This window comes from Myotis yumanensis, unplaced genomic scaffold (assembly GCF_028538775.1).
Source record: "Myotis yumanensis isolate MYYU_CA2020_CCGP unplaced genomic scaffold, mMyoYum1.0.hap1 SCAF_22, whole genome shotgun sequence".
In the NCBI taxonomy this organism is placed as follows: domain Eukaryota; kingdom Metazoa; phylum Chordata; class Mammalia; order Chiroptera; family Vespertilionidae; genus Myotis; species Myotis yumanensis.
The window spans coordinates 4533587-4554587 of record NW_027223773.1 but is presented as its reverse complement, the minus strand read 5'-3'; the positions used below and the strand labels follow the sequence as shown (position 1 = coordinate 4554587).

At 45.8% G+C, this 21001-nt stretch overlaps 1 protein-coding gene and 1 pseudogene across 2 annotated transcripts in view; both read left to right on the top strand.

Annotated features, from left to right (window-relative positions):
• LYST (lysosomal trafficking regulator) overlaps positions 1–21001 on the top strand; it is a 73234-nt gene that overhangs the window by 31817 nt on the left and 20416 nt on the right. Inside the window, exons 16-30 of one of the 2 annotated variants that reach the window (XM_070401271.1) lie at positions 568–813; positions 2277–2450; positions 3395–3544; positions 4376–4513; positions 5885–6083; positions 8294–8425; positions 9886–10510; positions 11245–11422; positions 12116–12285; positions 13489–13719; positions 14796–14962; positions 15784–15933; positions 17882–18073; positions 18924–19102; positions 19786–19992. In XM_070401271.1, the coding sequence (XP_070257372.1) occupies positions 568–813; positions 2277–2450; positions 3395–3544; positions 4376–4513; positions 5885–6083; positions 8294–8425; positions 9886–10510; positions 11245–11422; positions 12116–12285; positions 13489–13719; positions 14796–14962; positions 15784–15933; positions 17882–18073; positions 18924–19102; positions 19786–19992 (3138 nt within the window). The remainder of the gene's footprint in view (positions 1–567; positions 814–2276; positions 2451–3394; positions 3545–4375; positions 4514–5884; positions 6084–8293; positions 8426–9885; positions 10511–11244; positions 11423–12115; positions 12286–13488; positions 13720–14795; positions 14963–15783; positions 15934–17881; positions 18074–18923; positions 19103–19785; positions 19993–21001) is intronic. The other variant, XM_070401272.1, reaches the window with a different exon arrangement.
• LOC138999381 (U4 spliceosomal RNA) lies at positions 5083–5149 on the top strand (annotated as a pseudogene).

Here is a 21001-nt window from a genome sequence, read left to right as displayed (position 1 = left end):
AAGCAATCTCTGATCTTAGTCACTTTTATTTTTTTAATTTTATTAAGTTGATTGAAGTGACATTGGTTAATAAAATTAAATAGATTTCAAATATAATTCCATAATACATCATCTGTATATTGCATGTGTGTAGTTACCTTTAAATTCAAGCCCAGGAGCAAACTGAAAGGAAAAGAATTACATACATTGATCCCAATTTCCCATCTCATGAGGTTGTAAAGATCGATTACTATTTACGTTGGTAGAGCAGTGGCTGGCACGGGCATGCAATGGGTGTGGTATAGCATTAGCTGTTGTCATTGGCGATAGTAAGTATAATTTCATGTTCATTCTAAAATGATCAAAGCTGGAACCTCAGCCCTGCTGTGTTTTCACTGTTGGTCACTAAGCCCACACCTGTTCCTCTGGGGGGGCTGCCTTGGGGCTCACGTTCACCTTGTTTAGTGTGTCTGTCTCTTTAAAGAAAGAGAAGATTTCCTGGGTGTCTTTTACTTTGGAGGATTTACTTGCTATTTGATAACTTCCTAAGCTTTGCTTCCTTTCTGAGGGAAACTGTTTGTGTTTCAGGAAAGCCTTTCGGTTGTCTACACACCGAGCTGCCCTGCTCAGTACACCATCTACGAGCCGGTCATTAGACTTAAAGGCCAGGCGAGAGCCCCGCTCTCCCAGAGGCCCTTCAGCTCGAAGGACGTGCAGAGCGTCTCGCTGGAACCCCACCAGCTGAGGAGCCTGCGGCCCGCTCACTGTGAGACTCTCCAGGGCGTCCTGCATGAGATCGGGGGCACCGGGATCTTCGTCTTTCTCTTCGCCAGGGTATGAGTCATTGCTTTTCGTTTCACCTACAGAGAAACTTGCTGTGACTGATAAATGTTAGGGTTTCTTTCCGATTACAAAAAAACTATACATCACCTGTGTTACACTTTTAAGATTAAAAAAGTCACACGCCCTCGCCAGTGTGGCTCAGCTGGTTGGCAGGTCCTCCCGTGCACCGAAAGGTTGGGATTTGATTCACAGTCAGGGCACATGCGCAGGATGCAGGTTCCATCCCTGGTTGGGGCATGTACGGGAGGCAGCCGATCAATGTTTCTCTCTCACGTTGATGTTTCTCTCTCTCCTCCCCTCTCTCTCTAAAATCAATAAGGACATAGTTTTTAAAAAATCTCACATTATTTAAGGTGTCATCAAGCTTTCTGCCACACATGGTTAATCTTTTAATTCATTAAGGTTTTAGAAGTTTTCCTTTATCCCAAAATGTAATTAAAACAATTGAATGTTAAATTATAAGATTAAAATGGCCTGTGAGATAGAAACGCATGCTGTAGTGACAATACAGAGGAAATGTACTCTTTAAAATAAGGCTTTTGAAACTTGCAGATGTGTGGGGAAAACCCAAGGGGCAGCAAATAAGTATAAAAAATAATTTATTTGAGTTTGAAGTTTTTTTTAAAGAGGAGAAATATAAAAAGTTTGACTCATGCGCTGAGTGCTATATGAGCATAAATTGCTTGGTTGTTTCATGCTGTCGTCTGAGGCAGCGAGTGCCTTTCCTGGGGCAGTTAGGCAGTCAGCAGTGTCACTGACTGTTGCAGGGATGGCGGAATCCAGACGGGGCCCAGACCTCTCTTTGCTATGAGCCATCTCTGCCTCCTGGGCACTCGTATCCTTGTCTGACTGAAGCAACTCTGAGAATCTTCCATCTTCAGAATCTTGCCTCAAGTAGAACTTCTGCAACATAATCAAATTTCCACAGTCTCGCTGCCTGGCTTTCTTTCTTTAATGGAATCATTTTTTCTGAATTTTGTAATAAGGGACCATATCAGTGTTTGTTATTATTAGTGTTTTTATTAATATTTTGTTAGCAATTGACTCGCCATACCCTAAGCTATCTTTTCCCTCTTTTGCCTTTTTCAGACTGTTGTTTTTTTTTTTTTTTTGCACCTAACATCTGGTTGAAGATTTCCCCTAGTGTTTTAAAACTAAAAGTTCTTCATTTAACTCCTCGTCATTTTGTGATGTATTTTTATAGCTTGTGTAATTTCAAAATGCCACTGACTTGTAAGGTTGTTAGTTGTTTTAGTTTATTTGTTATTTTAGAGACTAAATGGCGTAGAGTTTGTCTTTCAGTTTTGTTTATAATTCTTAAATAATTACAAAGTATGAGCAATAAAAAATAAACTTTGAAATGAAACTGATGGGTTAATCACGTAATGGTAGATAGTCACACGTTAAATTTTTACTCTCAACAAATCAGAAAAAAACATATCCTTTTTTTTAAGGTTGTGGAACTCAGTAGCTGTGAAGAAACGCAAGCGTTAGCACTGCGAGTTATACTCTCACTAATTAGGTACAACCAGCAGAGAATACAGGAGCTAGAGAACTGCCACGGGCTCTCCATGATTCATCAGGTGCTGATCAAACCAAAATGCACTGTTGGCTTTCACATCCTGAAGGTACGTCCTCGTAGAGTTGATTCTCATGGTGTCCTGTGCAGTGAGGGGTGCTTCTCTCTTTCTGAAGTCTCCCAACTCGTGTTTCAGTTATTCCTGAAGAAATGAAGGCATCGCAATAGCACACATTTAATCAAACTAAGGTACTCTCTGGTTTTGTTCGGTCATTTCAATAATTACATTTTTATTTTATCTGAGACATTTTAGAAGAGTAAGAGAGAAAAAACCTTGTGGGATGGTAGGTCTGCATGAGCTCGGAGATGTCTCTAGGGGGCCCCTCACCTCCAGGTGTGGAACGGAGACCCTCAGGCACTGTGGTTGCTCCGCTCCCATGGTTCTCCTGACACAAGTGGTAACTTCCCCTGAGGCCACGCTGCTGTAGAGTTCTTGTTTTAAAGCCATGTTAGCTCTTACACAATCCAGCTGCCATCATGCACTCACATCCCTTCGTAGCTAAAGCAGTTAGTAACACCACGAAGGCCTTTCTCTCTGAGGGCCTAGTGCTGAAGCTAAGGGCGCTGCCTCCCCTGGGCCCCAGCCCCCAACTCTTCAGATTGTCGGGATCTAAACGTTGTGGCATAGACCCTGGCCACTTTGGTGGAAAGGTTTGGTCACCTAACAGACTTATTGAATTTAAAAAATAAAAGCAGAATGTGGTTTATTTTATTCCATGTTTAAAACTGAGTAATCATAAGCAATAAAATAATAAAAACAAAAACAAAAACTGAGTAATCATATACAGATACTTAGAATTTTGTGTGTGTTTTTTTTAAAATTATTTGTGTTGTTTGCAAAAAAAACTGAAGATACTTTATGAAATTTTGAATTATTCAGTTTTCCTTTGAATTTAATGTTATGATTGCTAAGGTTGAAAGCTTAATGTTCCTATTGAATTTTGGGATGAATCGATCATTAATGCATCCTGTGTTGGTGCGAATTTTCCATAGACCCTCCTGGAAGGTTGCTGTGGTGAAGAGATTCTTCATGTCGATGAGAACGGAGAGTTCACGTTAGATGTGGAGTCGAAGGCTCTCATCCAAGATGTCAAACTGCTCGAAGAGCTGCTGCTCGACTGGAAGGTCTGGAGGAAAGCAGAGGCACGTGTTTACGCCTTATGGTGACAACACACGGTGGGATGTGCCCTCTTAGTGCTAAGCGCCCCGCGCACGCAGTGGTACCTGCACCTAGAGCCTTCTTGTGTGCTTGGCTGACGCTGTACGCATTTCTCCCTCCCCTGTCCCTGCAACCACCATCCTACCTTCTCCTTCTATGAGTTTGATCACTTGAGATACTTCATTGAAGTGGAATTACTCCGTATCTTTGTGTGACTGGCTTGTCTCCCTTAACATTATGTCTTCACGTTCCATGTTGCAGCTTCTGGCTTGATTTCTTCCCTTTTTAAGACTGAAGGGTGGCCTAGTGTGTGTGGGGACCACATTGTCTTTATCCGTCCACCGGTCGCTGGGCGTGTGGTTGCTCCCATATCTCAGCGACTATGCACAACGCTGCAGTGAGCGTGGGCGTGCAGATGCCTCTGCTGGACCCTGTTTTCAGTCTGTTTGAATATGTAAACCCAGAAGTGGGGTGCGGAATCAGGTGGTGCTTCTGTTGTTCATTTTTGAGGACTCTCCATGCTCTCTTCAGTGAGAGCGGCACCATTTTACCAGCCCACCAACAACGTGCAGGGGTTCCAGTTGCTCTGCTCGCCAACAATGTTGTTTTCTGTGTGAGGGTGGTTGTTGTTTTGATAGTGGCCACTCTTGGGTGTGAGGTGACATTGCATGCAGTATGACCTTAGGTGCTCTAGACCAACAACCTTCCTACGGCATTCAAGGATGGATAGTATTTTCAAAAAGTGAGCTGTCTTGGAATTTATTCGATACAGAGAAGAACATCTTCTCAACATCATTGTCGGTGTGTGTTCGCAGCCAGGTGTGTGGGAGGCGCTGCTGGCGGCCCTGGAAGTGCTCATCCGGGCAGACCACCCGCAGCAGATGTTCAATGTCAAGCAGCTGCTGCGAGCGCGAGCGGTTCATCACTTCCTGCTGACTTGTCAGGTTCTGCAGGTACTTTCCCGTAGCTTTACTCTGGGAGGTGTCTTTTGCAGTGACTTCTGTTTAGTGACCCAGTACTATGGGCTCAAGTTCTTGTCAATGGAATTTTCCTCTTTCCCACTTCTCTCCTTTCCTGGTACCCTTCTTTCAGCAAATAGTCCGGGAGTTTTCCAACCCCTGCCTCTTTTTTTTTTTTTTTTTTTTAAATATATTTTATTGATTTTTTACAGAGAGGAAGGGAGAGAGACAGAGAGCCAGAAACATCGATGAGAGAGAAACATCGATCAGCCGCCTCCTGCACATCCCCTACCGGGGATGTGCCCGCAACCCAGGTACATGCCCTTGACCGGAATCGAACCCGGGACCCCTCAGTCCGCAGGCCGACGCTCTATCCACTGAGCCAAACCGGTTTCGGCAACCCCTGCCTCTTATAGTTTGACCTTCACACTGTCGTTATTCCTAACTCAGTTACAAACAAAAGAGGAACAACTGCTGAGTTTCTGAGATGCTTCGTTATGTTGGATATAAGAGTAATTGTGTAATCTCTTAACCGTCAAATAGTGAAAGTTTAACTTGTTCCCAGCTTTGCACAGTGGCAGCATCGTAGCCAATGAGGTTTACCTGAGGCGCGATGATTGCTAAGTGAACCTTGGTCCACATTCTTAAATAACAATACAACCTGCCCCTCCCTCCCTCCACTTGCTCTCACTCTGCTGATGTGTGATTTGTTAGTTTGATGTTGATGATGACATCGCGGTTTATTTCCTCCTGTAAACCCCGTGGGGCCAGGGTCGATCACACTAACCCCGGTGCCTGGCACACACAAGGTGGGCCCCTCGCTGACTGAATATTTATGAGCCGTGTCCACATCACTGGTCCTCCCAGTCACCTGCTTTGTAAACATGTTTCCATTTAAAAACGTGTCGGCCAATGTGCAGTGAGTTTATCTGACAGGGTGAAGCTTTTCTTCAGTCTTTCCATGTCAGAAAAGTAACACATGAATTTGAATATTTCAATATATAGTCTCACTCCCGTATTATTTCTAAAATGCTGGAGTTAGCAACTCTGCCCAAGGCCACCCAGCAGTGAGCGGAGGCGCCGAATGCAAACCGGGGCAGCCTGCGTGCCTGGTGGGGATGCTGGGCCGCTTTCCCAGCCCAGGATCATGGGCTGGAGTGACATCGCCGCTGGTTTCCATGGTTGTAATAGCAGAATTGCTTGAATTGAAAAGTGGCAACTCAGTGTAATGGGGGATATGGTCAGACCAGAGAGGTAAATCGACACAGTTCTATCTTGAAAGGAGTATCTTGCTTAAATGAAAAATGGAAGTGAAGTTGACAGTTCACCATAAATCTAAAGAGAGTTTGGTTTTTATTTTTTCAGGAACACAAAGAGGGGCAGCTTACCTCCATGCCCCGAGAGGTTTGTAGATCATTTGTGAAAATTATAGCAGAAGTCCTTGGATCTCCTCCAGATTTGGAATTATTGACAATTATCTTCAATTTCCTTTTAGCAGTTCACCCTCCTACTAATACTTACATTTGTCACAACCCAACAAACTTCTACTTTTCTTTGCACATAGGTAGGTATGATCATTGTTGTTAGACCTTGGCTGTCTCCATTCTTGTTTTTTCTTCCCACTTCATCCACGTGTGTTGATAGCCATTGAATGGCCGCTGAGTGATAGAAACTGCCTACTTACACCAGGTTGGGACGGGGCAGAGGGCTGTGAAATGAAGCAGGCATGGTCTCTGCCCTCAGGGAGCTTAAGTGCCAAGAGAGGAGGCATACCTCAGACAACTACAGTAGGAGACAGTCCTCGGTGAGTACCTCGTAGATACCACAGAAGACCTGCCTGATCTCAGAGGAGCGAGGGAACTGCGGCAGCTGTGGGCGAGAAGAGTGAATAGCTCACACGTCGGACACTGAGGAATTTGGGTAGAATTTGATAGGCAGATGCGAGAGTTAGCATTCCAGGTGAAGAGAATGACGTAAAGGGAGGGACAATAGGAAGGAAAAATAGAGAACAAAGTATAGGGGGTCTATAAAGGAGTAGTGAGAAATGTAAATATAAATGTAGTTTGGGACCATTGTTTATTTTTTCTCTAAGGGCATATCCACTGAGTCTTTGGATGTAAGGATTGGAACTGGTAGCATCGTAGTTAGGGCTCGTTGGAGGTTTTGTTTTGTTGTGTCTGTCGAGCAAAAAGACCTGGTAGAAGTCAGTTACTGCAGCGAACTCAGGAAAGAGAGACCACCCACCCAGAGGTGAGTCAAAGCTCCAAGCGTAGATGAGACCGAAGAAGGTGGAGAGAGGAGGGAGAGGAGGCGAAGGCGAGAACTGTTGGCATAATGCCATTGGGCGGGCGGGAGAGAGAGGGATCGGCATGAAAGGAAGGTGGGCTCATAGATGTCGAGAAGCACTCAGAAGATGTGATGTGGTGAGAAAGCGAGCGAGCCCAGACCTGGGGAAAGCTAGGTAGTAACTCTAGGGAGGAAAAGCGGTTGTTACACAGCCACTTTAAGGAAGGTAAGAAATGAATAAACGATTCCGCAGCAGTGAAAATCCAGGAGCCGTCAGGAACGTTGATGCGTCAGGTTCAGCGCACACTTAGTGATGAACGTGCCCTCAAGGTCTGGGGGCAGGGTCATCGCAAAGATGAGTAAAATATGGGCCAGTCCCTAAGGACCGCGCAGCCTAGAAGTGGCGAGAGGCATAAACAGGTAGTTATGTGGCGTGGAAGGCTGCCGTATACTAGTCTATTGATGGTAGCACAGAGGGAGCATGGAGGGGGGGTGGCCTGGAGGAGGGTGCCTCCCTGGGTCCTGAGGGTGACCAGGAGTGGAAGGGAAGGGCCTCCCAGGACAGCAGACAGCTGGACAGGGAGCTGGAAGAACAGGTGGCTGAAGTGTAACGTAAGGAAAAGGCTGCAGAGGGTCTGGGGCCAGATCATGGAGGTTCTCGTAGACGCGCTCTTGCCCGGGGAGGTCAGGAGGCAGCAGAGAGCCCTGGCAGGCATTAAGCAGGGGCGGCATTTGATGGAGAGAGCGGTAGCCATGAGGACGTGCGGGCGACCACTGTCCGTCGTTTAGAATCCGTGACATAACCCAGGTCGGAGGTGCTAAGAGCCTGCGTGTAGCACTGTGCGGGGCGCGGGGAGAGTTCAGGAAACGGGAACTGAAGTCCCTGAGTGTGGAGTGTGACTGGATGTGGGTGAAGGAAGGCAGTGGTCCCACGTGGCTCCGGCCTTCTGCGTGGGAAGTGGGGGCTTCCACCCACCAGAGGATAGGGTGGGAGTGAAGTCAGGGCAGAAAGACCATTCAGGTTTAGATTTGTCCTGTTCGTGTTGCAGTTAAGAAATCCAGCCTGGAATGTACAAGTAGGAAACTCAGAAAGGAGGATGAAACTGTAGCTATCAATTTTGTAGTCATTTGGGGCCTTGAAGAGCATTTTTATATAAAAATATAAGAAAGAATCCTTTCCTCAGTGAATGGAGAGATGAGCAGTCTCCTTAGATCAGATTAACATAAAAAGTGAATAAATTCGCTGTCCAACTCTAGAAATAACTAAGTACACAAGGAAAGTAGTAATAGTCTCGCAAAGCTATCGTGAGAAATTGTCCAGTGCTCACAGGTCAGATGTGCATTAGTATAAAGTGTGCTGTATTTTTCACTTTGAACATCTTTTGTATTTTTGTAAAAGGTTGTCGTAAGATTTGCTTTTAAAGTTAAATGTTTGTTTTGTCCTTAAAAATGTTGCTGTCTCAACGTGTGTGTATTTTCCGACTCTAGATGGCAAGATCTTCCAGGAGAAAGTGGACTCGATCGTGTCCCTGAGGCACTCCAGCAGCGGAGGGAGGGCCGGCCCCCGCCCGGGGCTGATGCTGATCAGTCCCTCTGGTTTCACCGCGTCCCCGCCTGAAGGTAGGAACAACGAGAATGAACGTACAACCCCCGTTCAGTTCTGAGTAGAGGCAGATTCGCACAATGTCCTGTTTCATCACTACAGCACCACCTGATGTTCCGACTAAACAAATGGAAGTGTTAGAATGTGTTCAGGAATCCATTTCCCTGCTTTCCATGCTCAGGGGAGCATGGGGGCGGATGGGCTCAGGCCGCCTTGATCTGCAGCTCAGTCCCTCTTCTCGGGCATTTGTCTTTAAGCTTCTGACTCACCTCCCACTGTCCTCAGAGCTCGGTGGGGCCTACTCCCCCCTCCTACCCGAGCTCATCACTCCAGAGGACCTCACTCGCCGTGAGAGTGGCCATCGGTTCCCAGCCTCACGCTCCTGGCTCCTGGGACCTTTCCCTCCATCTGACCTGCCAGGGTGCGCGCGTCTGTCCCGGACCTGCAGCAGCAGGGGCGCCCCCTCCCCGTAGCAGGCTCCTGGCTGGTTTCTCTGTCGCCCTCCCACCTGCCTCCTGCCTGTTTTCCTCATCCAGCCCAGATCCCTTTAGTCGGCAGCTGCCTTGACCCCACCTTCAGCTGCTTGTCCTCCTGGCCTTTGTGTTCCTGACCTGAAACCCTGCGCTGCCTGTCTCACCGTCCTCACGTCCTCACGCTGCCGAAGCTGCTGAGAAAGTGCCCGCTGAGGGCCTGCCATTACCAGGTCTCCCCTGTGCTGGCCGCCCATGCCGGCTGCCCTGTAACTTCTCTGTGTTCAGAATTCCCTCTGCTGCTTCCTCATTTACCCCAACAGTCTGCCCATCTCCGCTGTTAGAGAGAAAATCGGGGTGTGTCCTGGCTGGAAACTCGCCGTGCACCCGCCTGAGGCCTTGCTTTTACTGAAACCTCCCCTCCCAAGTGTTGTCTCGGGCTGCATAGCCGATATGATCTCACTTCATCCTTAAAGCAACCTTCACATAGAGCATTCCACACCCTCACTCTAATGTGCAGAAACCAGCGGTCATAGAGTTCTGTGGTGACCCCGCCCCCTAATCACAGAACTGTCGCTGGAATCCAGGTGCAGCTGCAAAGCCCACTCCTTCCACTTCCCCAGACTGTCCTAGTGACGCCGGGGGTTACGTTTCACCTAACTTCACTGCATAGAGTCGTCCGTCCTCATGATTTTGGCTCATTCAGTTAATATTGTATTTTGTTAAGTAGATGGGAAAAGACATACATTTTTAGAAGATTTTAATAAAGAACAGTTAAAAGAAAAAAAAGTTCAGGCACTGAGGAATTTAAACATCAGTTACTAGGAACGTTGACCGATCTGGATTCTTTTTTTTGTTGTTAATCCTCACTCGAGGATATTTTTCCAGTGATTTTTAGAGAGAGGGAGAGACAGAGAGAAACATCGATGTGAGAGACACATGGATGGGTTGCCTCCTGCAGGAGCCCGGCCAGGTGTTTAGGTAGCATTTCTCTCCTCTCTTCCCAGGACACAGCTCCTCCGGCAGCATTCCCCCGCGGACAGGGGCCAGCCTGCGGCGTTCCAGAAGCCTGCCCGCGCTCTCCACGTCCTCCCTCCTGCCGCCCCGGACACTGGCTGGAGGCTCGGACGGGGGCATTAACAGGGTACCGAGTGCTGCAGGCAGCCCTGCGGCTCCCCAGCCTGAGCAGTGGAACTCCCCCGGGAGCTCAGAGACGCTGAAGCAGGGCGAGGAGGAGGCGTCCATCAGTAGCTGCGAGTCCGCAGAGGCCGTCTGTGAGGAGGACGCTGGCCTTCCCCGACCAGCCTCCGTGGCTGGCGTCCCCAGAGGAACCCCAGAGTGCCCGGGGGTCGGCGTCGATCAGAAGGAGTTGGAGGCAGAGTCCAGAGCGGACAGTGATGGCCCTGGGGACGCGTCCTACCCACGCCGCCCCTACGACCTGCGGGGACTGGCCTCATTCCAGCGCAGCCAGAGCACCGTGGCGAGCCTGGGGCTGGCCTTCCCCTCGCAGAGCGGGTCTGCCCCCATGCGCCGCTGGCCCAGCCTGGTCGACAGGAGCGCTGAGGACTGGGCCAGCCTGGCCTTCTCTCCGGGTTATGAGCCCAACTACCTCCGCACCGCACATACTCCCAGGTATCACACGTGTCTGCAAGCCCTCCCTCTCCACATGCTTCACTATTCTCTTAAGAATTCTATGCTTCTAGAAACGTCTTCATTATGTGGCTGGGAACTGGCTGTGCACAAGTGGCTTTGGTATTGGACTTCACAGATGTAGGATAGAAGAGTGTTTAGGAAACTATATGCCTAAAAGTACCGGTGACAAACCTGATGGTAAATTTGTGAATCTCAGTTAAATCAGGAAACATTTTCAAATGTTAACATTATGAATGTTCCACATCACGACATTTTAGGCGATAAGGGATCACCTAGACCAGTGATGGCGAACCTATGACACTCGTGTCAGAGGTGACACGCGAACTCATTTTTTTGGTTGATTTTTCTTTGTTAAATGGCATTTAAATATATAAAATAAATATCAAAAATATACATCTTTGTTTTACTATGGTTGCAAATATCAAAAAATTTCTATATGTGACACGGCACCAGAGTTAAGTTAGGGTTTTTCAAAATGCTGACACGCCGAGCTCAAAAGGTTCGCCATCACTGACCTAGACGATCGTGGGCTGCACCATCCAGGTGCGTGTAAGTGCATCATTGATGAGAGAGAATCTGTGATGGCACAGGATGAAATCAGAACACCTCCCTTCGTTAAGCAGCTCATGACTGCACTCATCACATTCTAACGGAAGTCGCCGTGCCCTGGTCTCCGTGGCGCTGTGTTAGTGGGTGTGTCTGGTCTGTTGCAGGGTCACTGAGGACGCTCTGGTCCCCATCTGCTGTGGGCTGTACGAGCTCCTCAGTGGGGTGCTCCTCATCCTGCCCGACGCGATGCTTGAGGACGTGATGGACAAGCTCATTCAGGCCGAGGTGCTGCTGGTCCTCGTGAACCACCCCTCCCCTGCCATCCAGCAAGGAGTCATTCAGGTAAGAGGTGTGTGTGGGAAGCAGAGCCTGTCCCACTGTGAGGGGGTCATTGGGGTGGGGGTCACGGCAGCATTCTCTGCGAGAGGGGCACAGGGGTCCGGGGGGAGGGACGGGTTCCTGACGCAGGCGCCTTGTAATGACACAGGGGGACAGGGCAAGAACAGGTTAGCCCTGGCGGCCAGGAGGTGGGCCCCTGGGCTCTGAGCACGGATCCATGGAAGAAGTGAGTTTGGGAGGCAAATGATTAATTTGGTTTCACACGTGTCATGTCTAAGATGCTGGGGAGGGTGGGATGGAGGCCTGTGCTTAGGGTAAGTAACGTGCAAGACGTCTAGAAACGGTCTAGGTGCTGCACACCTAGGGGCCAGCAGAGAGCGCAAAGCTGCGCGCTGACATTTCCCCTTCAGAATTGGGCACAGGCATTCTACGTGCACTTGACGAAGGCGGCCAGCCCACCAGGTGCATGTTCAGCTAAAAAGCATTAAGGTCTCCAAGGTGGAGTCATCGCTAGCATTCTGTAGCCATCAGAGACAAAGCTCGTCCCCTTTTGCTCTGGAGATGGCATTGTTCTTAGCTTTCTATGTTCTATAACATGAAATTAAACGGCAACTTACAAGGGCAATAACTGTCTGATGTGTATACGCTACGTAAAGTCTTAATACATTCTTTAACTTGTCCTAATTTTTCCCTTAGCTGTTAGATGTGTATTTTAATAGAGCATCTAAGGAACAGAAAGATAAGTTTCTGAAGAATCGTGGCTTTTCCTTGCTGGCCAACCAGCTGTACCTGCACCGGGCGACTCCGGAGCTGTTGGACTGCTTCGTAGAAATGTTCTTCGGTCGACACATTGGCCCTGATGACGAGTACGTGGGGTCTTCCCTCCATTGCAGTTGAGGGTCTTTTGTCCTAAATGTAAAATCTAAGAAACTCTCTCTTAACAAAAGTCCTTGGTCTTCCTTTGTATTTCATTCACTAGCTCGAGAGTAGACAGGTGAATCTGTATCAAAGGAAAGAAAGTGAGAGTGAGGATTAGGCATCAGTGTTCACAGGGGGAGGTCCCTAACAGCCAGGCGCTGTGTGTTCTCAGCAGCAGATGCCAGGATCCTTGGAGAAGCCCCTCCCACCCTTGCCTTCAGGTCATCTGGGGGTGGAGCCAGCCCCTCGCCTGGAACCCCTGGGGCACTGATGCTGAGCTCTGACCTGGGGCAATGCTGAAGGATCAGCAAACAAGCCCAAAAACAAAAACACTTTCTTCCAAACCAGGAGTTTAGCAGGAAAGTTAAACTAGTTTCTGTCTCTGATAGAGAGAAATGAGTGTCCTATTATTATTATTATTATTATTATTATTGTTAGAGGCCCAATGCATGAAATTCGTGCAAGGGGCTTGGCCCTCGCAGCCCTGGCTTTGTCCAGAAGGTCGTTCGGCTGTTCGGTTTAATTAGCATATTAGCTCTTTATTATAGGATTATTCAGTAGACCAATTCAGGCCTTATTGCAGTCAGGAGAGCAGTGCTTTTCATTTGTGCACAGCTTTGGGCTCTTTCAGAACGATTCTGCGTTATCTCATTTGATTCTCACAACAGCCTTGAGAAGAAGTGGGTAGATCTCACCACCCATATTTGACAGATAAGGAAAATGGGCACAAAATGCTTGAATAGTCTCCCTCTGTGACTGAGGCAAATCGTATGGGGACAAGAGGTCAAGACTTTTTGCTAGACCTCAGTTTACTAGCTCGTGTCTGTCAAATACCATGTAACATGATTATTATTTTCCTCTGCACTTGTTATCTAGATAACTAAGGGGCCGATGGATGAATTGAAGTGAGTTAATTAAAACTATGAAATCGTTTCTGTGTTTCATTTGTACCGGACAGACTTCTAACAACACCCTTTATCTTATTTTTGGAGGGGTTTATAATCTAAAAAAAGATGAACAATCCATGTTCCACAAATTTATTTTATAGCCTCAAAATCAGGTTAACAAAACAGTCCATATTGCAATCACTTTTCCTTCTTTCGTGGTTAATTGCTTCTACTGTGCTCTTACTTGTGTTTGATTTATTATAGGTTTGATCAGGAAGATGTGAGAAACCTGGGGCTTTTCCAGAAGTGGGCTGTCATTCCTGTCCTGGGACTAATTGAGACCTCTCTGTATGACAACACGCTCCTGCACAATGCTCTTCTACTTCTTCTCCAAATACTGAATTCGTGTTCAAAGGTGGCAGACATGTTGTTGGATAATGGTCTTCTCTACGTGCTGTGTAACACAGTAGCAGCCCTGAACGGGTTGGAAAAGAAGTAAGTTTTAAATCATCATTTGAAGCTACGCCTGATAAATATTTCAGAAATGGAGAACTTTAGTAATAGGTTACATTAAAGCATCTGGTTTTCCATAATACTTCCAAAGAATTTTTTTCTTATAAAACATTAAGTAAGATTAAATGTGGAGGGGACATAGTTTCCATCATTTTCAACAAGTTTTTTATAAGAAGATATTTATATGACTTTTTAGGTGTTTAGAACCTGAAGACAAGTTGTAAAAGTAAGTTTTGTTCCTATGGAAAATAATACAATAATTAAGAAATAATAATACAGTAATAAACTGTGTCACGTACTCACAACTGTAAACCTACTTTTGCCCCGCCCTGTATATTACCAAGCTTCCACTATAGTCTTATAAACATTATTATGCCATCAGGAACAGGACCTTGAGGATTAGGGAAATAGTCACTTGACGACCACACAGCTAATAATGTGTGTAAGTGAGATTCAGAGAGGTTAGTTATCCAAGTTCATCTCTGAGAGGCCTTTTCAGAATGTTCCTGTTCATAACTACCAACTCTCCGCCTTTGGTGTGGGCTCAGAACCTGCCTATCTGTTCCCATAAGAGCTCCTGTTAATCTGTGTTTGGGGGTTTTTTTGCTTGTTTTCTTAAATATATTTTTATTGATTTCAGAGAGGAAGGGAGAGGGAGAGAGAGAGAAAAACATCAATAATGAGAGAGAATCATTGATGGGCTGCCTCCTGCACGCCCCCCACTGGGGATCAAGTCCACAACCCGGGCATGTGCCCTTGACTGGAATCGAACCCGGGACCCTTCAGTCCGCGGGTCGATGCTCTGTCCACTGAGCCAAACCAGCTAGTGTGTAACCTGTGTTTTTACACTTACCACCCTTTACGTTTATCTCTTTACTTGCCTGGTTCTCTGTGAGACAGCTTTTGACTGGAGTCAGTGTGTGTCCTCACATGTCTGTTTCCAGTCCACAAGTCGTTGCCTGCCACAGGGTGAGCGTGGGTCAGTAGTGAGTGAATGCATGCTGGCGGAACAGAATTAACTGTTCTCTCTGCCTTAAATCCTTTTTCTTTTTCTTTAGCATTCCTTTGAATGAATACAAATTGCTTGCTTGCGATATACAGCAACTTCTCGTAGCTGTCACAATTCACGCTTGCAGCTCCTCGGGCCCCCAGTATTTCAGAGTGATTGAAGACCTCATAGTGTTGCTTGGGTATCTTCAAAACAGCAAGAACAAGAGGACACAAAGTAAGGTTCAACTGTTGGAGTTTGGGGGCAGTTGGATAGTAGCCAAAAAGGTTATTCGAATCTAATCTCTTTCTTCTTAGAAACTGTTTTACTGAAAGTTTAATTTTGTGATGATATCTATTAGCTCTAAAAAGAAGCCTTCTTAAGTGGTAAAAATAAAAAGTGATGCCTCTATGTAATTAGTAGCTGGCAACATATTAAAAGAAGCCACTGATTTTTCTTACCAAGTAGAAGGCTTATGTTGAATAATAATGCCCTTTAGTTTGCTTTAATGGCAAATATTAAAGAGAATATGAAACAAAAATGTGAGAATTTCTGGTTAAACTTTTATCTTATTTATTAAAAAGTTTGTTCTTTAAAGCAGTTATATAAAATGAAATAAATGTGTGGGATAGTATTTTATAGTGACCATTTGGAAATTTGCTTTAACATTGCTTTTAAAGACAATTTTAAAATGTTTACTACCATCAAGAACCCCTGTTGATTTAAAATTTTTTAAAAATATATTTTTATTGATTTCAGAGAGGAAGGGGGAGAGAGAGAAACATCAGTGTTGAGAGAGAATCATTGATCGGCTGCCTCCTGCACGCCCCCCCACTTGGGATGGAGCCCACAGCCTGGGCATGTGCCCTTCACCGGAATTGAACCTGGGACCCTTAGTCTGCAGGCCAATGCTCTCTCCACTGAGCCAAACCAGCCAGGGCTGATTTAAAATGTTTAATTCTGATAAAATATTATAGACAGTTTAGATACCGTGTAAATATAAAAGTCAGAGTTGACAACCACGTAGCCTGCAGACACTGTGGTGCCTGTGTTTTCAGGCATGGCCGTGGCGCTGCAGCTCCGAGTCCTCCAGGCCGCCATGGAGTTCATAAGGACCACCGCGAACCACGACGCGGACAGCCTCACCGAGTGCTTCCAGGCACCTTCTCCCCAGCACGCGGCCTTTCCGAAGCGGAAGAGCATTGCTGGTGAGTGCTGAAATGCATTTTAGTGATGATGAAGTGTAGGCTGCCGGGCTGTCACCTGTTCCCTGCCATTCACATGTTTAAATACTATCAGTTTAGAAACAGGCTGTAAAGTGTGAGGAAGTGTTCCTCTCAGAAGAAGCCGCTCACTGCTTCCTTCTCTGTGCTGTTCCCATGTAATTTCCTCTGGAGCACCTGCCACGTGCTAAGCACAGCGTTCAGTGTTGAAGATGTAGTGACTTAAAAAGCAGACACAGCATCTGCCTTTGCAGAGATGATAAAAGGTGGAGAAATGCAGGGGCAGGAGCGAGACTATAGCAGGGCATCCCGCTTTACATCAGGAGGCGGGGAAGTGTGTGAGGAGGTGAGATTTAATGTCATAAAGGACAGAAAGGAGTCAGGAAGGGAGAGGTCAGAAGGTGGGTGTCCCAGGCAGAGGGGATGGCTTACGGGAGGGAGCTGAGGCCGGAGGAAGCCAGGCTGGTCCGGAGAAGAGAAGGAAGCTGCTGTCCCACTGCCAGGTTAGCCTGTGTCAGTCTGACTCCTGGGCACCACTGCCAGGTTAGCCTGTGTCAGTCTGACTCGCGGGCACCACTGCCAGGTTAGCCTGTGTCAGTCTGACTCGCGGGCACCACTGCCAGGTTAGCCCCATGTCTGTCTGACTACTGGGCACGTGCTTCCACTCATCCCAGCACCCAGCGAACAAGGCACTGGTTCCTCCCCTCTGTGTGGTAGACATCTTTCCATAGACATATGTATATATAGAAAGAATACACAGATATTCCTTGTTTAACAAGTGCATAATCTGTTATATTGTGTGACCGTCTTTCCTAACTTTTACCAATCAACAAAGGTGTTATTGCTTTTTTACTTTTCTGTTTTTGCTATTGTAAGCAGGGCAGCAATATACATTTTTTTATTTCCTTCATTTTTTGTCTCAAAGGTGACTCTACCCACCAAAATGTAATAACTAAAAATACCAATTACCTAGAAGAGTAGACAATCTAAAATGCTATTAAAATATTTAAATATCTTACAGGGGGAGTCATTAGAACTTATCATATTTTAGTCATGTGTAAGTAGTGTTTATAGAGGCTCTTTATGGAAATTGATCTGTGTTTTCGTAATCTAAAACAAAGGTTCAGTTCCAGTGAAGGGCTGCGCTCTTCCTCACCTCCCGAGGCGCCATTTTCGTTCCTATGGTCACCTCCCGATGCCCTCCTCCTCCCGTGCGTTCAGGCGAGACTCCTCCCCCCCAGGCTCTCCCGGATCCGCTCCCTGGGTGGCACCTCTCGGAGCAGGTGCAGTAACGCTGCTGAATGCCAGGTCTCCTGTCCACCTGGGGAAACGTTTCCCGGGAAATGCTCTTGGGATTGAATTCAAGCGACACATATGCAGCAGATCGTTCAAAGCAAATCACTGGAATGATACTCACCTTTCTGATCTCCTCACCTTCATTTGACTGATTTCTGCTCTATCACTATATACACTTTCAAAACTATTTTATCAAGTTCAGCCGTGGCAATCATCTGGAAATAGTAATGTTCTTACTAAAACACAATGTGCTTGATAAATCTATTGATTATTTTAGAATACGAGGAAGTGCGACAGTATTGGAAAATACTTTGTCAAAACATTCTGAACTGCTTGTATGTGCCCTTCTAATTCTTGGAGTTTTTCAGGAAACTCAAATTTTGCCAAACGATAGCCACCCTCCTCAGCTAGGCCACCTGCTTCCGCGTCCTTCCTTAGGATTCTGAATCAGAAGTACTGTCGCACTTCTTTAAAGAGGGGAAGCACCACTTTCTCTTAATCACTCTTTCCTTTGTGCAAATTAACTTTGTATTAACTGAGATCTTTTCATGTTCTGATGATCAAAAAGTTGCAGCAAAACTAGCCTCCTGGATCTTGTTAACTCTGGCATCTGCTGTTGTAATTGATACATTTGAAGGTCCTTGGAAATGTCCCCTTGCTCACACGGACCCCTTTCTGATGCGCATGCGCTCGGTGGCGAGCGATGAACTTCACGTGATGATACAGCGGAGGATGAGCCAGGAGAGCCCGGTGCAGGCGAGCGAGGCCGAGCTGGTGCAGAGGCTGCAGAGACTCATCGTGCTGGCGGTTAACAGACTTATTTACCAAGGTGAGTGTTATTCTATGTTATACATATAATGTAACATCTAGAGCAGCCACTAAAAGCTTTGTGAAGAAATACACTCAGAAGCACTATAGATAAGTCAAAATGAGATTCTAAAAAAAAAAATGTTCAAATAATCCCAAGAAGGCAGGAAAAAAATACACATCACTAGAAAAACAATACATTCAAGATTTTTTTAAAAATATACATATTTTTATTGATTTCAGAGAGGAAGGGAGAGGGAGAGAGAGATAGAAACATCAATGATGACAGAATCATTGATCAGCTGCCTCCTGCACGCCCCACACTGGGGATCAAGCCTACAACCCAAGCATGAGTCCTAACCGGGAATCGAACCCAGGACCCTTCAGTCCGCAGGCCAACGCTCTATCCACTGAGCGAAAGCAGCTAGGGCAATACAATATTTTTTTTAAAAAAGACTTTTCTAATTTATATTTGGGGCACCTGGCCCTCAGGCTAACTCTGAAACTGACCCACTGTTCTCCTTGGCATCACGTTGAATGGGTAGCATGTGAGAGAAACCGCTCTGCACGTCCACCTGCTGTAAGCATCACATGTGATTGGTCCAAGAACCTCATGGCTTTAATGATTTCATAGTTTAGTTCATCTTCATTAGTAAAATAAATCTTTAATTTAGAATTGCATGGCTTATATGTGTTTAAATTTCGACACTGTTTTAAGTGAGATCACTTTATGTATTCAAATAATACACTTACACGTTTATATCGTGACAACTGAATCAGTAATTACATAGAGTATTTTTACCAGCATCATTACATTTGTAATGGCTAGGTGCCGGTGATTTAACTGATTTTTTATTCTTTTTTAAATTCAGAGTTTAATCCAGATGTTGTTGCCATTTTGAGTACTCCAGAAAATGCCACTCAGAGCAAGACCTCAGCTTCCCAGACTGAAATTTCTGAAGAAAATAGTCATTGTGAACAGATTTCCATTTTCAATCCATTTCAGAAGGAAATACTGACATACCTCATAGAAGGATTCAAAGTATCTGTTGTAAGTAAATTAATTAAATGGGGAATGTTCATTCACACAAAAAGAGTAGAGCTTTTTTGTTTTTACTTTGTTTTTATTGCTGATAACTATTGCAGATGTCCCCATCCCCCCCGCTTTGCCCACATCCACGTCGCCCCCTTCCCTCTGGCCATCACCTCGCCATTGTCTGTGCCTGTGGGCTATGCATAGACTAGTATGTTCTTTGGCTAATCCCTTCATCTTGTTATCCAGTCCCCCCTCGGCCCTCCCCTCTGACAGCTGTCAGTCTGTTCCATACATACATGCCTCTGGATCTATTTTGTTCATCAGTTTATTTTGTTCATGAGATCTCACATGTAAGTGAGGTCATGTGGTGTTTGTCTTTCTCTGACTGACTTATGTCACTTAGCATAATAATCTCCAAGTCCCTCCATGCTGTTGGAAAAGGTAAGAGTTCCTTCTTCTCTACAGCTGGTCGATTCCTGGGTTCTCACGTTTTTGTTTATCCGTCCATCCTCAGTGGGCATTTGCATTGCTTCAACCTTTTGGTTATTTGAACAAAGGTGTACGTCCACTGGATGTGTATGTCTTTCTAATTGAGACTGTATTTAGAAACCTAGAATAAAACCGGTTCGGACCGTGTTGAGGTTAGTATATTATTACTTTAAAAGTCTGATCCTAATTCATTTCTGTTTCTGTTTAAGGGTTCAAGTAAACCCAGTGGTTCCAAGCAGCAGTGGGCGAAGATCGTTTGGTCTTGTAAGGATACCTTCCGCATGCAGCTGGGGAGACTGCTCGCCCACATCCTGTCCCCAGCCCACCCTTCCCAGGAGAGAAAGCAGATTTTTGAAATAGTTCATGAGCCAAATTATCAGGAAATACTACGAGACTGCCTTAGCCCATCCTTGCAAGTAAGAATCAGTATTTCATACGAAAAAAACTGTGGGTGAAACGTCCAATTGCACAAAACAAGAATTGAAATTAAACTGTATTTTCATGCCAAACATTGTAAGTGTAGTTTTCTTACCAAGTGGCACCTGAGGTCTTTCTTCAGATGCCCTCCACCAGCCTCGCCCGGATCTGTTCGTTCCCCATTCTTTTTAGTGCTTAAGTGAAGGTCTGTACGTAAGTTCCTGCAAGGAACTAGAATCATTAAATGATTGATCAGAGGATGTTAAAATGAGTTATTAGAAACAACTTCAGTGGCTATTCAAGGTGAATAAAAACATTTCTGGTAGTTTTTCAAGATGATTCTAGAATGTCATTGAATACTAAATGGAAATATTTTCAGTTAATTAAGAACCTTGCCTCTAAGACACAAACGTGCAGATACTCCAGTCAGTTACATTCCTCTTTATTTGCCAACTCTCCAGGCCTTTTACTGGGAGAGCATCTGCTCCGTTTCCTCTCTGGGTCGGGTGGCAGCTGTCTCCCGATTCCTTTAAAATGTCGCATAGGATGAGCTCTGCTATTCCCGTCCTGCACATGTTCATCTGCTTCTAGGAAGTGGCAGGATGTGAGGCAGCATGTTAATGTACATACCACCCAACACGTGAGAGTTTCCAAACCCATGTGTTGACATTTAATACTATTCACAGTTAGAATGCGAGCGGTATTTGTATTAATGCAAATTCTTAAAGTAAAATTCTGCCTGTTTAACTTGTTGGCACACGTAATGTCTAAATAACACACAGTGTACAGGTAGCAATGGGGTGTAACTTCTAAAGCAGTGGTTCTCAACCTTCTGGCCCTTTAAATACAGTTCCTCATGTTGTGACCCAACCATAAAATTATTTTCGTTGCTACTTCCTAACTGTCATGTTGCTACTGTTATGAATCATCATGTAAATATCTGATCTGCAGGATGGTCTTAGGCGACCCCTGTGAAAGGGTCGTTCGACCGCCAAAGGGATCGAGACC